This window comes from Hevea brasiliensis, chromosome 14 (assembly GCF_030052815.1).
Source record: "Hevea brasiliensis isolate MT/VB/25A 57/8 chromosome 14, ASM3005281v1, whole genome shotgun sequence".
Taxonomy (NCBI): Eukaryota; Viridiplantae; Streptophyta; class Magnoliopsida; order Malpighiales; family Euphorbiaceae; genus Hevea; species Hevea brasiliensis.
The window spans coordinates 21326216-21338783 of NC_079506.1; the positions used below are offsets into that span (position 1 = coordinate 21326216).

The following is a 12568-nucleotide window of genomic DNA, read 5'->3' on the forward strand; positions in this document are numbered from 1 at the left end:
AATTATATTATTATTCTCTAAATTTGTAATTTAGGACTCCGCATGTACTAGTAGTAGTATTAATCCTGTCAGGGACTGCATGAATTTAAGTTTTTGTATTAATAAATGAAAAATTTTTTATGAGTTTAAATAGTTTGTAAATGATGTAACAGGGTTGAGCTGGGCTCCCTTAATTTCAGTTTCTGATAATTACTGGATTAAGTTGGCCCGAAATGAAATTATAACAGTTTGATTTAAATTATTTTATACGCATATTGGGCCTAAATTGTGGGCTTGGTTATGGATTTGAGAACAGTAAAGCTTACTAAGTGCCTCGGGGGCTTTATGCCGGCCCAGGTCCTAGTGCCGGTCCGGCCCATAGGTTGGGTCATGACAAAGTTGGTATCAGAGCTTAGGCTCTAGATTCATGGGAAATAATATAATTGGGAGTCTAAAAAGGAGTCTTGTTGGGATGTTACATGCGGAGTATAGGATTTTGTTTTGTCTTTTTCTATAATTCTTTGTTTCTAGATTATGCGTTATACCTCGGGAAATATAAAAGTGCCTCAGTTAGTGTCTTGATTTTTGTGGAGTACATAGAAATGTGAAACAGAGTTAGCAAACGTGTTGAGGTCTGTCATGAGGATACGTACTCCAAGAAACATTGTTTCTGTCTGTATGGGTTTAAATGGTGTGCCCATTTCGTGCAAGGCACGAGTACATAAAGGTGAGTCTTGAAAGTACAGTTGCCCTAGATAAGGATGAGGATACCACTGCCGGCAGTCGTCAATGGATGACCCAGTCAGAGTAAGTTTATGATAATAGTAGATTCAAGAGAGATAAGAGATTAGGAGACCTAGTCTGTCAGGACGTATCGTAGTAACTATACAATATTCTCGATGTCTGCTCTGTAAGCTACAGATTACAGTACCGACATGAGATTATTGTGTAGAGCTACGTGCATCCCCGTGGTGCTCCCTAATGAGGGTGTTTAAGGGTGACCTCTGTTTTGGTACAGTAATACTAGAACAGAGTTCTATATCTGCAGAGGAGTTGGGAACTCCTGGTTAAGAGTCTAGAGCTAGAATATCGAAAGGTCATAGTTGGGTGGTAACTAGAGTTAGTGACTCAGTTAGCCTAGCATGAGCTAGAGTTACATCAAGAGTTGCCATCAGACCAAAGGTTTCAGACTAGTTGCAAAGTAAAGGTGACACCTATAGAGTGAGACCATCTAGTCTTCGGTATGGAATTTTGGATGGTTTTTACAGAACGATAGACGTTTTGCTTAGAACTTAGTGAGAATAGAATACCTTGTGTGTATTAGCAAGGTGTAAAGTACAACTCTACTACCTAGAGAAGGTCGAAACTATGAATTAATGATTCACAGAGCTATAATATGATAGGAAAGTCATTAATTTGACATGGTTTGGGCAAGGTGGTAAATGTAGTACCTTTGTTGCAGCAAGTTAGGGTATAGTCCTATATTTTCAGAAGGCATCGAAGGTTATTACTAATAATGGTGACCAATAAAATAGTGCCCCAGATGGGACTATAGAGTGTGGTGGAGAGTAGTTGGCTCGGGTATCATACAGAGGATACAAGTTCTATTATAGGAATCATATGTAATCAGATCACGATGGATGTAAATCTTTTGAATTGGATGACGGGTTTGGGTGCCCGGAATCTTAAGTTTTGGCTAATTGAGTAAACATGGAAAATAATAATAATAACAAATAAAAAAAATTACTGCAGAATTAGTTCTCGAGGTAGTAAGGGTATTATGTAAGCTAAAGGATAAGAATAGAAATCATACGATAATGGTATGACTGCAATTTCCTGAGTTCCTTTCTAACTTCATATTGTTCAAAACAATAGTATAATCTAATTATAATAGTGTTAAGAGAAATAAATTAGCGAAGATAAATTATAGAAGGCCAATTGATAGAGAAAGTGCAGAATGTAGGTTTGGACAATTGATTGCAGATGCAATATAATCTAAACGCCAGTGGAAGTACTAGCTAGAGTGGTCAAAGGACCAAATCTGAGTAGCACAAATATGTGATAACGTGGTAGAGACTCTGAAAGATATAGTTAGCAGGTACAGCTGTCATGTTAGGAAGAAGAACGGAACCAGGGATAGAATAGTCAAGTTCTATTTTGTGTAAGACAGAGGAAATAGACAAAAGGACAACCTGAAGAGAGCATAATAAAAGGAACAAAGTTAAGATATAGGGTAAGCTAAGTGTTATTCTTGGCAAGGTGAATGACAAGGATGGAGAACCCAAAATGGGATCACATTAGTGAGGATAGTGATGGAGGTGTGGGATCTAGTGATGTGATACTCATAGCATGATGTAGTTGAGGTAGTGCTAAGGGCTAAAATATAGAGCTTGGAGTTACATGATTGGATCATACTTTATCTATTCCCTAGTCCTAAAGTGAAGTGAATAGCAATGGGGCAAGATTCTTTTAACTTGTTAATAGTATCAAGAAGATTAGGCGAGGAATACAATAATAATGAGCAAAAGCTAAAAAGTGTGCGATGGTATTGCGGACTATTTAATTAGGCAGAGAAAAAGAAGTTAGTAAGCAGTAAGTTGAATAAAAGTTAATCTAAGGGATCAAATAGGTATGATGAGTGGAAAGAATTATAGATAATGACACATAGGCTTTAGGTTAGACTTTTGAGATAGTGAGAAGGTAGTTAGAGGTTCGTTATGACTGTTAGGCAAACATTTTTAGTGTGATTAACAGAATCACTTTGTAGTGAAGCAATAACGACAGGACAACAGTAGGGGTAGAACGAAAAGTGACAAGTCTGGGTGGTTATAAATCACTAGAAAGTTCAAGGATCAAATTAATGACCATAGATAAGGGTGGAATTAGTGTTGGAAGAATTTATTAGTGAGAGAAATCTTTCAGGAATCAACAAAAGTTAAGGGCACAATATAAACGATGATAGATATGAATCATAGGTCGAGTATAAGTAAAGTTAATAAATTATAAAATATTTTGTCAAGAAGGACAATGGTACGGTAAAGGGTTCATGCAGATGATACCTTATAGGTAGAGCACAATTGTGCTAGGAGATAATGAAATTTGGAGAAAAAAAAAACCAAGAAACATAGCTTAAACATTATTATATGGACAATCGAGCATAGTTGAATATAAGAGAATATTTTTCTTTCTTTCCAAGTTTAGCTCGTGTTTTTGATTCTAGAGCGTTATATAAGGAACAGAAACTGAGTCAAGGAGACCTAGTTATTTAAGAGTTTGGTAGGCACCGATCCATACAAAATTTCCTAATATGAGAATGACAGTAAGTGCATACTTAGTGTTAAGTATGAAAGGACGATCCGAGTAATAACAGGAGTTAAATCGAGCTAGTTACTAGGGCTTACAACCCTTTTGAACTATAAGCTGGAGGAAGTGCTAATTGCTAATGAGTTACAGTGAATAGAATTGTTGCTAATGGGAAAAGTTGAGACTGAAGTTTGGAAAGCTATGGGCAGTATATGTGATTATATTAAGGAAAATGAACATGTGAAGTATCTTGTTTAGAATTAAGGCATGGCACACATTTTTCATAGCCGTGTTAGTTTAGATGGAACTTATAGTTTCTGGGGCTCATATCCATCCAGGATAAGCAATTTCTTACTAAGGCTGGTAGGGAATGATAATGTTCTGATAGTTAAGTTGGAAAAAGGGGATACAAGAAAAATTTTCTATGGTTAATTACAAGTGTTACATAAGGTGAAGAATGTGCTAGTAGGAGTAAATCGTAAGGTTAGAATTCCCGAAGTAATAGAACTAGTAATCAAGATAAGACTAAGAAATAAAATGAAAGTTAAAGTTGATGATGGGATGGACATCCTTGAAGGAAAAGGTGTAAGGGTGAAATAGGATTAAGATTAAGGAATAAGTGCAGCAGGTTGAAAAGATATCAACAATAGCAGAAATAGGAAAAGGAAGTGGATAAGATCCAAAGGATAGGAAGAAAGCTCGGTAGAGCTAGTTATAATGATGAGGATAAGGAGGAATAGGTATGCTAGGAACACACTAACAGATGTTTAAAACAAGTTATTATGAGATAATAGATTAAAGGAGTAGTAGAGCCTCGATCTGAGTGCCAATGTGTCAGAAGTAGGCCACATACTAAGAAGCTATAGGAAGAAGTCTAGATATTTCCATTCCAGAAAAGGAGTGAGAATTGATAAAGTCGCATGGATTGAGTTATCAGGGAATATAAACATTTTTGTTACCTAGAAGGAGAGATCCAGTTCACTTTCCAATATTGATAAATGATACACTTGGCCCTTCGAGGAGACTCTACCTGACTAGTTACATAAGATGGACAGAGGTTGGTCTAAGTACCTTAGTAATGACCCAAAAGAGATTATTGAAACAAAGGAATGAGGACTGAAGTCACCAAGAGATACGTTAGGGCGTAATAAAAGTGAGGTAAGCGTCAAAGTTGATTAAAGTTATCAGATATCAAGTCAAGAGTAGTGGAGTTATAATGAATACTTGAAATGTCAGAAAAATGGTCAATGACTAGTTACATGATAAAAGCCCTCTAGAAAGAGATGATGACAAATAGGACACTATAGTAGAATCAGAGAGCAGTAGAATGTCATAGATAATATACAAGGAGTTTGAAAAGTAAATGTTTTACCGATCTCTGCATAGCTAGAGGAGTAATGATTGCACTTGTTCTAATAACATTCTTTTCCTTATTTATTGTTTATTCGAAAATTCGAGGACAAATTTTTCTTAAGGGGGGAAGAATGTAACAACCAGAAAAAAAAAAAAAAAAAAAGATGGGACTTTGGAATGTGACAGTGGATTTCCACTGTCACTGCCAGCTTTTAAAAAAAAAAAAAAAAGGTCAAAAATCGAGAGGAGGCGCCCCCCCCCCCCCCAATTTCTCTTCTCTTCTCTCCTCCCCTCTCTTCTTCTTCTTTCCTTCTCCAGTGACCGGCCGACGACCTCCCAAGCGGCTCCCCACCCGGCCGGCGACCCTCCAACGACGATCAGAACCACCAGAAACGGCGGCAAGAGAGGGAGAAGAGAGAGAAAACACGAGCACAGTGGGCAGCGGCTTTTTGGCGCGATTCCAGCTTCATCCGACGTCCGATCGAGGTGATTCAGGTGGCGTTGGAAAGCTTGTTCCGAGAGCTTTCTTTTGATACCAATTTTGCAGCAAATGGAGGTCGGATGAGTGAGATATGGAGGAGAGAAGTTTCGGGTTTTTTAAGCTTTTTCGTCAGATCTAGGACGATCCGACTGTTGGATCGACGATCCGAGACCACATATGGACTAAGGAAGAGGGGAGGAATATGATGGTATGATCAGATCCAGCAAATGTCGCCGGCGACCGGAGGCCGACCACCGTGCGCGGTGGTTCCGGTGGTAGCTCCGATGGGCTTTGGAGATGATTCAACTTCCAGAGGCTTTCTCATAAATTTTTGGAATTTTTTAAGACACAGATAAACTTCGGGTAAGACTATTTTCATTATTTCTCTGTCTGTGAAGCATAAATACAATGTTTCTTAAACAAGAAAAATTGGAGAAAAATTCTAAGAAAAATATATGATGAAAGTAAAATTATTTGGAGATATTCTATGGTGTTTGTTGAATTTTTGAGTGATTATAGAATATTTTTGAAAAATATAGATGGATTTTAGTTAGATTTTTAGCATATGGGCATATAAGATTATTTAAATTTTATATGATTGGTTGAAGCTTGAGGATGGAGGTTTAAATATGTGAATATTGAATTGGGTTGAATTAAGAATATGTTAGCTGTTGGAAACTTATGAAATTGAGTAATATTCTTGAATAAAATATTCATGGGTGATTAGAAAATTACAATTCATTTTGCAATAGCCTTATAATATTATTAAGGACCGCGGCGCAAAATTTTAGAATTTTTAGAGCTTGTTTGAGTGGATTTTTACAAAATGTCAATTATAGGGACTAAAACGTAATTTTTAAGGTTTTGAGTATTGCTTGGTTTGGAGGGCCCAGGAGGGGCCATATAATGATAATGAGATATGAGTTGAATTTAGAAGTGTTATTTGAGCCTTTTTGCAGGTTGGGTAGGTCCCAGGTATAGAAAAAATTTTGTCAGATTTCCGGCATGAATTAGGCTGTCTATTGCCTCTTTAGAGTTTTATCTTAACTTAGTACTAATAAATTTATAATTTAATTATTAGGTGATCGAGGTCAGCTATTTTTCTGCATCCAGCAGCCACAATAGTCATCGGTGTACTGTGAGTAAAATATTAATTTTAATTGTAATTTCGATATTATTATATGTTCAAGCATGCCCATGCATCACTTATATGCATATATCTATGTAGTTAAACTCTAGGCACCATTTATGTTGCATTCATAACTGTTAAAGTGCCATGGATGTTGTTGTGGTAATTTCGAGCAGTGTGCGTGCGTTGGCGTGCGTGTGATGTGGTGTTGGCTATGGATAGGACGGGTAGACACGGCTTGAGATCTTCGCTGGGACTCGGTCATTCGGGGTAGACACGGCTTGAGTTCTTTGCTGGAACCCCGATTTGGTTTATTAAGCGAAAGTCCGGCTTGAGTTCTTCGTTGGCACAGGTTGGATTAAGAGGGCTGTATAGGGGATCAGCTCCCATATATGTATTGTTTGACATTATCGGGTGTGTGAGTGCTCCAAATTGCCTTTTTGATGTGATTTATATGAAATTTGTGACAATGTTGCATTTCACTCCACAGGGTGCATTAGCTTTAGATAGTTCTAGAGATTATGGTTAAAATTGATATTTTACTCTCTGAGTCGAACACTCACTCCTGTTCACCATATTTTTCCAGGCTACAGGAGGAGACATTTTTCAGAATAACCTGTCCCTTTCCTCTCAGGTTATGAAAAGATTACTTAATTGTATTATTATTCTCCAAATTTGTAATTTAAGACTCCGCATGTACTAGTAGTAGTATTAATCCTGTCAGGGACTGCATGAATTTAAGTTTTTGTATTAATAAATGAAAATTTTTTTATGAGTTTAAATAGTTTGTAAATGATATAACAGGGTTGAGCTGGGCTCCCTTAATTTCAGTTTATGATAATTACTGGATTAAGTTGGCTCGAAATGAAATTATAACAGTTTGATTTAAATTATTCTATATGCATATTGGGCTTAAATTGTGGGCTTGGTTATGGATTTGAGAACAGTAAGGCTTACTATGGGCCTCGAGGCCTTTATGCCGGCCCAGGTCCTAGTGCCGGTCCAGCCCATAGGTTGGGTCATGACAAAATAAATGAGAAGTGTAAAACTCAACTCAACTCGACTAAGTTTTTTTTCTAAAAATTTATTTGGAATCGGTTACATGTATTCTCTTTCTCCACATTAAATGATTTTGGATTTAAAATTTATTCAAAAGTATAAAATTTAAACCCTTGAGTAGGTCTAAAATTTAAAAAGAAAAAAAAATCAAAGGTGCAAATAAACCCCTTGAAATACATCTAAAAGTACAATTAAGTCCTTAAATTAAAGTACTTTTAAATTATAAACTTAAAAAAAAATAATAAGTTAGAGAGACAACTTTTTATCACAAATCTTATTTAATTTTTTATTTACTTATTTTAATAATAAATTTATTCATAAATTATTTTTTACTAAGTACATTAATTACTTATCAATCACTTATAAGCATTTTAACTAAATATGTAATTATTGAAAATTTTAAATATTTTAAAGCTCAAATTAACTTACAAGTACTAATTGTTTATAAGTTGATTTTCATAAATTAAGCTAAATAACATTTTAATTGCTTGTAAATGATAAAGAAATTTTTAAATTTAGCATGAATTAAATTGTTAAGGCTCCAATCCAACTGTAAATAAAAATTAAAAGCTTATTTAATTATCGCATTAAAATATTTAATCTTTTGTAATTAAAATAAATGTTTGTTTCGTCAAGTGAGAGAACATGAGAGAAATTAATTTAATTGAGCTAAAATTAAAATTTAAAGAACCTATTTTACTGCAATTTCTTTTATGAATCAAAATAACTATTAAATATTAATTAAAAAACTAAAATAATCCTTTTTGCCTAACCCATAATAATTTTCTAAAAGAAGATTGGAAATCTTATATCCATGAAAAGTATAATCCATATTGTAATAATGGCTAAATATATATTACTCATTTTGTATGTGTTAAATTTAATTTTATATTTTTTTTATTTTTTTTAAATAATAATAATGATCAAAATTATTTTAATAGCATAAATGAACTGAACCATTTATAAGTTATTTGAGTTTTGACTTGATAAAATTTCAGCTAGATTATTTTTTTTAATAAATCGAGTTTAAACTGAATAAGTTCATTTAATACTTCATTAGTTTACTTTAAAAAATAAAAATTACAAAGAAGAGAAAATTTTAATTCAATGATATAACATCAATATTTGCTTGAATTCAAAATATAAATCCAACTAAATTAAATATAAATTGATTAATTTATAAAAATTATTTATTTTAAATTACTTACAATGATTAATCCACTCAGAATCATAATTTTGTTTACAATTATTTTATAATTATATATTTTTTAAAACTGTTATTACTTTTTTATTTATAGGTAAAATATTTTCATATTATCTTTTGTATAATGAAATTAAGTTTCTTTCTTTTTTTTTCTTTTAAATTTAAAGTACACTTCTTCACATTGAAGCATACTCAAATTCTTATTAATAAGAAGGGCATGGGAGCTCACATTTTTACTAACTAAACTAACATTATTGAGTTAAAATTTTGGTATTCTAGAGTAGGCATTATACTGATTATCAAATATTATCTCTTGCACTAATAAAGAAAGATTTTTTTTTTTAAGGAAGAATATTAATATATTAATTTTTTTAATGTTAATATATTAGTTAATTTGATAGATATTTATATTATTATAATTATTATTTATATTTATTTTTTAACGTTGAAAGTATATGATGTATGGTTCTTATTCTTCTAAATCAAAATAAAAAAAAATAGAATAAAAATTTCATAATTTTTCTTATTTTTTGTGTAAATTATTAAATAGGAAAAATGAATTGGGATATAGGCAAAAAAAAATCATTTATTAAGCAAATCTTAGGTTTGGGTATTTTGAATAAGATCTATAGCCTTAGGTTATTAAAAGATTGGGCTTACCTTATTAATTAAGTTTGACCTTTGGATTTTTAGACTGGGCTTGCCTTAATACTCTTTTGGAGGTGTGTCTCTCTAGAATTTCTAGAGAGCGAATTCTCTCTCAAGTTAGGAAAGTTTCCCTTTTAGTTTTCTTCTTTTGCCTCAGTTGTAAGGGTTTCCTGTCCTTTTGGGCAGAAAGACAACTTCTTGATTATGGGTTGATTATTGGGTTTTCATTCTCCTCTTAGTCAATTTCAGTGTAGCTACTTTTGGGCTGGTTGTTTTTGGCAGATCAAGTATAGAAGGAGAGAGTGTTATCCTTGGAGATCTGTGAAATGGGTTGGCTATGGAAGTTCTATTTTTAAGCTTCTTTTTGTGGCTTAGCGGGAAGGTTCTCTTGATATTGGCGGTGGCACCTCCGGATCTTTGTGTCGACTTAGATTCCGGAGTCAAATCTATTAGCTATACGAGATTGAGAAGTTGTGGAGCTCTACCATCCCCCTTCCTCTTTTGGCCTGGACTGACCTTTCAAGGTTTCTTTCCATGACTGTTAGCTTATTTGTTATTGGGTCCTTTGCTTGACTGCATCTCGAAAGTTTTGCATGAATTTCTGGTTATGGCCGAGGATGGGCTCTTTCCGCCTGCATGCTTGTCGTCGAGTTGCTGTCCCTACTAGGTATAGAAGGTGCAAGACGGCTGTTGTTGAAGTTTTGGCTCTCTGGGTCGGGTTGATACCTAATCTAACCTTGGGTTCCTTGTTTGGGTTCTTGGGCTTGTATAATTAAGTTGGTTGGTAGGCTTGCAAAGGGACCTCTTTAATAAGTCATGGTCTGAAACTTTTCTCTTGTAATTAGTTTATTAGCCCTGTGGGCTTTGTAATGAAATACCATATTTCGTTAAAAAAAAAGATTGGGCTCGCCTTATTAATTAAGTTTTTGTTGATTTTTTTTTTCACCTTTAATTTTGAAATTTTATTATTTATTTATTTATTTAACTTTATTTAAATTGAAATTGAAACCTTATAATTTTTAAAATAATTTTAATTTTATTGAATTAAAATTTTTTATTTTAATTGATATTTTAACTTAATTAGTAATTGATAGTACAAGTATTAAAACAATTTAAATATATATTATTTATTGTATGACATAGACCAAATCAATGAGTTCACAAGATTTCAATTAGATAAGACATTTTTATTAAATCAATAGTGTTAATGTTCCAATTTGATTTCATATATAAGCATTAAATAATGGAAGAAGGGGGCGGCCAAGCCACTCGTGACTCCACAGTCTTGATATTTATACAGCCTAATGTATCAAAGAGTTTTCCTTAATATATTACAAATGCATGGCCTTATCACGTAATTAACCACAACCACTCCATTACATTAATCAAATTAAAGATGATTTTTTTATATAATTAATTTTAATTGGACTTTGAAATTAAAATTTAAAAGGCCTGAAAATAATTCTAATATTACTAAAAAAAATTAAAAAAATCTTTCAAAACAAATATTTTTATGGTAAATGCAATAACCTATATATATGTACCATATTATTCTTATTATATATTATTATTATTATTATTGGAGATTGGATAATGGAAATTCGAATTTGACTCTTATCAGGTAACTAATATACATACATGTTTAATTACTTTTTTCAATTTATAAAAATTGAGCATAATAATAATAATAATAAATTATTATTTTCTGCATATATAGTATAGGAATAGGACCACATCCCACCAGGTCGGCAAGGTTGATGTGTATGTCTTGATATGTGTTTTATATTAGTAACAATTTCAATAACTTTTAATTTATCCTTAGAGTGCATAAACTATAAAATTCTTGCTTAAATCGAGTTCGCTGTAGATTTAAGATACAAACACGTAAATTTTATTAAATATTACTATAAATCTCGTGTCTTAAATTAATAATAGATTAAGTTTAAACAAAAAAAATCTGTAAAAACTTAAATGGCTGCTCCTCTGTAGTAATATTCATGACAGACAAGTTGCTAGCTAAGCTTGGCTCCTTTATTTTACCAAAATAGAGAAAAACAGTTCTGAAAGCTGCCTATAAATACCTATGAAACCCCAACACCCTGCCTATAAATACATATCCAATCCCAATACTCATTGTACAATCAACATTTCAGTAGCAAACAAACAAAACCAAAATGAAGCTTTGCAAGCTCTCTCTGCCACTCACTTTTCTCCTCAGCATAGCGCTAATAACCTTTCCCTCATACGCCCAAGACACGCCTCAAGACTATCTGAATGTTCACAATCAGGCTCGAGCCGACGTTGGCCTTGGACCCTTAACTTGGGACGACAAAGTAGCAGCCTATGCACAAAATTATGCAAATCAACGCATTGGCGACTGCAATCTTGTTCACTCTGACGGACCTTACGGTGAGAACTTGGCATGGGGCAGCGGTGACCTTTCAGGCATAGATGCTGTAAAGATGTGGGTTGATGAAAAGCCTTATTATGATTATAATTCTAATTCTTGTGCTCCAGGCCAGATGTGTGGGCACTATACTCAGGTGGTTTGGCGAGACTCAGTTCGCCTGGGGTGTGCAAAGGTGACCTGCAACAATGGAGAAACCTTCATTGGATGCAACTATGACCCTCCTGGTAACTACATTGGGCAGCGACCTTACTAAGGGTTTTGCTAATAAAGCTATCTAAATTCTACTTATCTATAATGTATCTTATCCAAATTTAGAAATATTAATTAAATAAAAAGTTTCTTTTTATGTATATTAAAATATTAATAAAATTTCAGTTGTAAAAAAAAATTGGATATTTTAGAAAATAAATTATATAAAAAAAATCATAATTAAACAAAATGGATATCATAAATATCGAATTACATAAACATAAACTTGTTTTACTACTTTAACAAGATTTTAAATTTTAATAATAATTGAGTAAAAAATTATATCAAATGCCATATTGATTAAGTTTTTGCTGATTAATTTATCATTCACCTACAATTTTGTAATTTTATTTATTTATTTATTTCAATATTAATTTCAATTGATACTTATAATTTTATAAATGATTTTAATATCATTAAATTAAAATTTATTAATTTTAATAATTGATATTTTAACTAAATTAGTAATTGAGAGTATAAATCATTACAAAAATATTAGAATTAGCAGAAAAAATTTTGTAACGACATTAATTTTATCATTTATAATATTAATATGCAGCAGCAACATAAATAATTATTACTAATTATGTATAAAAAAATATATGGCAATAATTATTATTATTATTAAAAAATTTTTACAACAATGCGAATAACTATTTTATTTGTAGTAACTATAATTTTATTGTAAAATGCATGTAATTATAATTTTATAGAAATTCGTAATAATTTATATTTTGCTGTTGTATATAATAA

General features: G+C 32.4%; 1 protein-coding gene across 1 annotated transcript; it reads left to right on the plus strand.

Moving 5' to 3' along the window:
* The first annotated feature begins 11277 nt into the window (after nucleotides 1-11277).
* Nucleotides 11278-11916, plus strand: LOC110666823 (pathogenesis-related protein 1-like). The gene has a single exon (XM_021800839.2). It carries the CDS (start codon nucleotides 11331-11333, stop codon nucleotides 11817-11819), a length of 489 nt encoding a protein of 162 aa, XP_021656531.2. The 5' UTR covers nucleotides 11278-11330; the 3' UTR covers nucleotides 11820-11916.
* The last annotated feature ends 652 nt before the right edge of the window (nucleotides 11917-12568 follow it).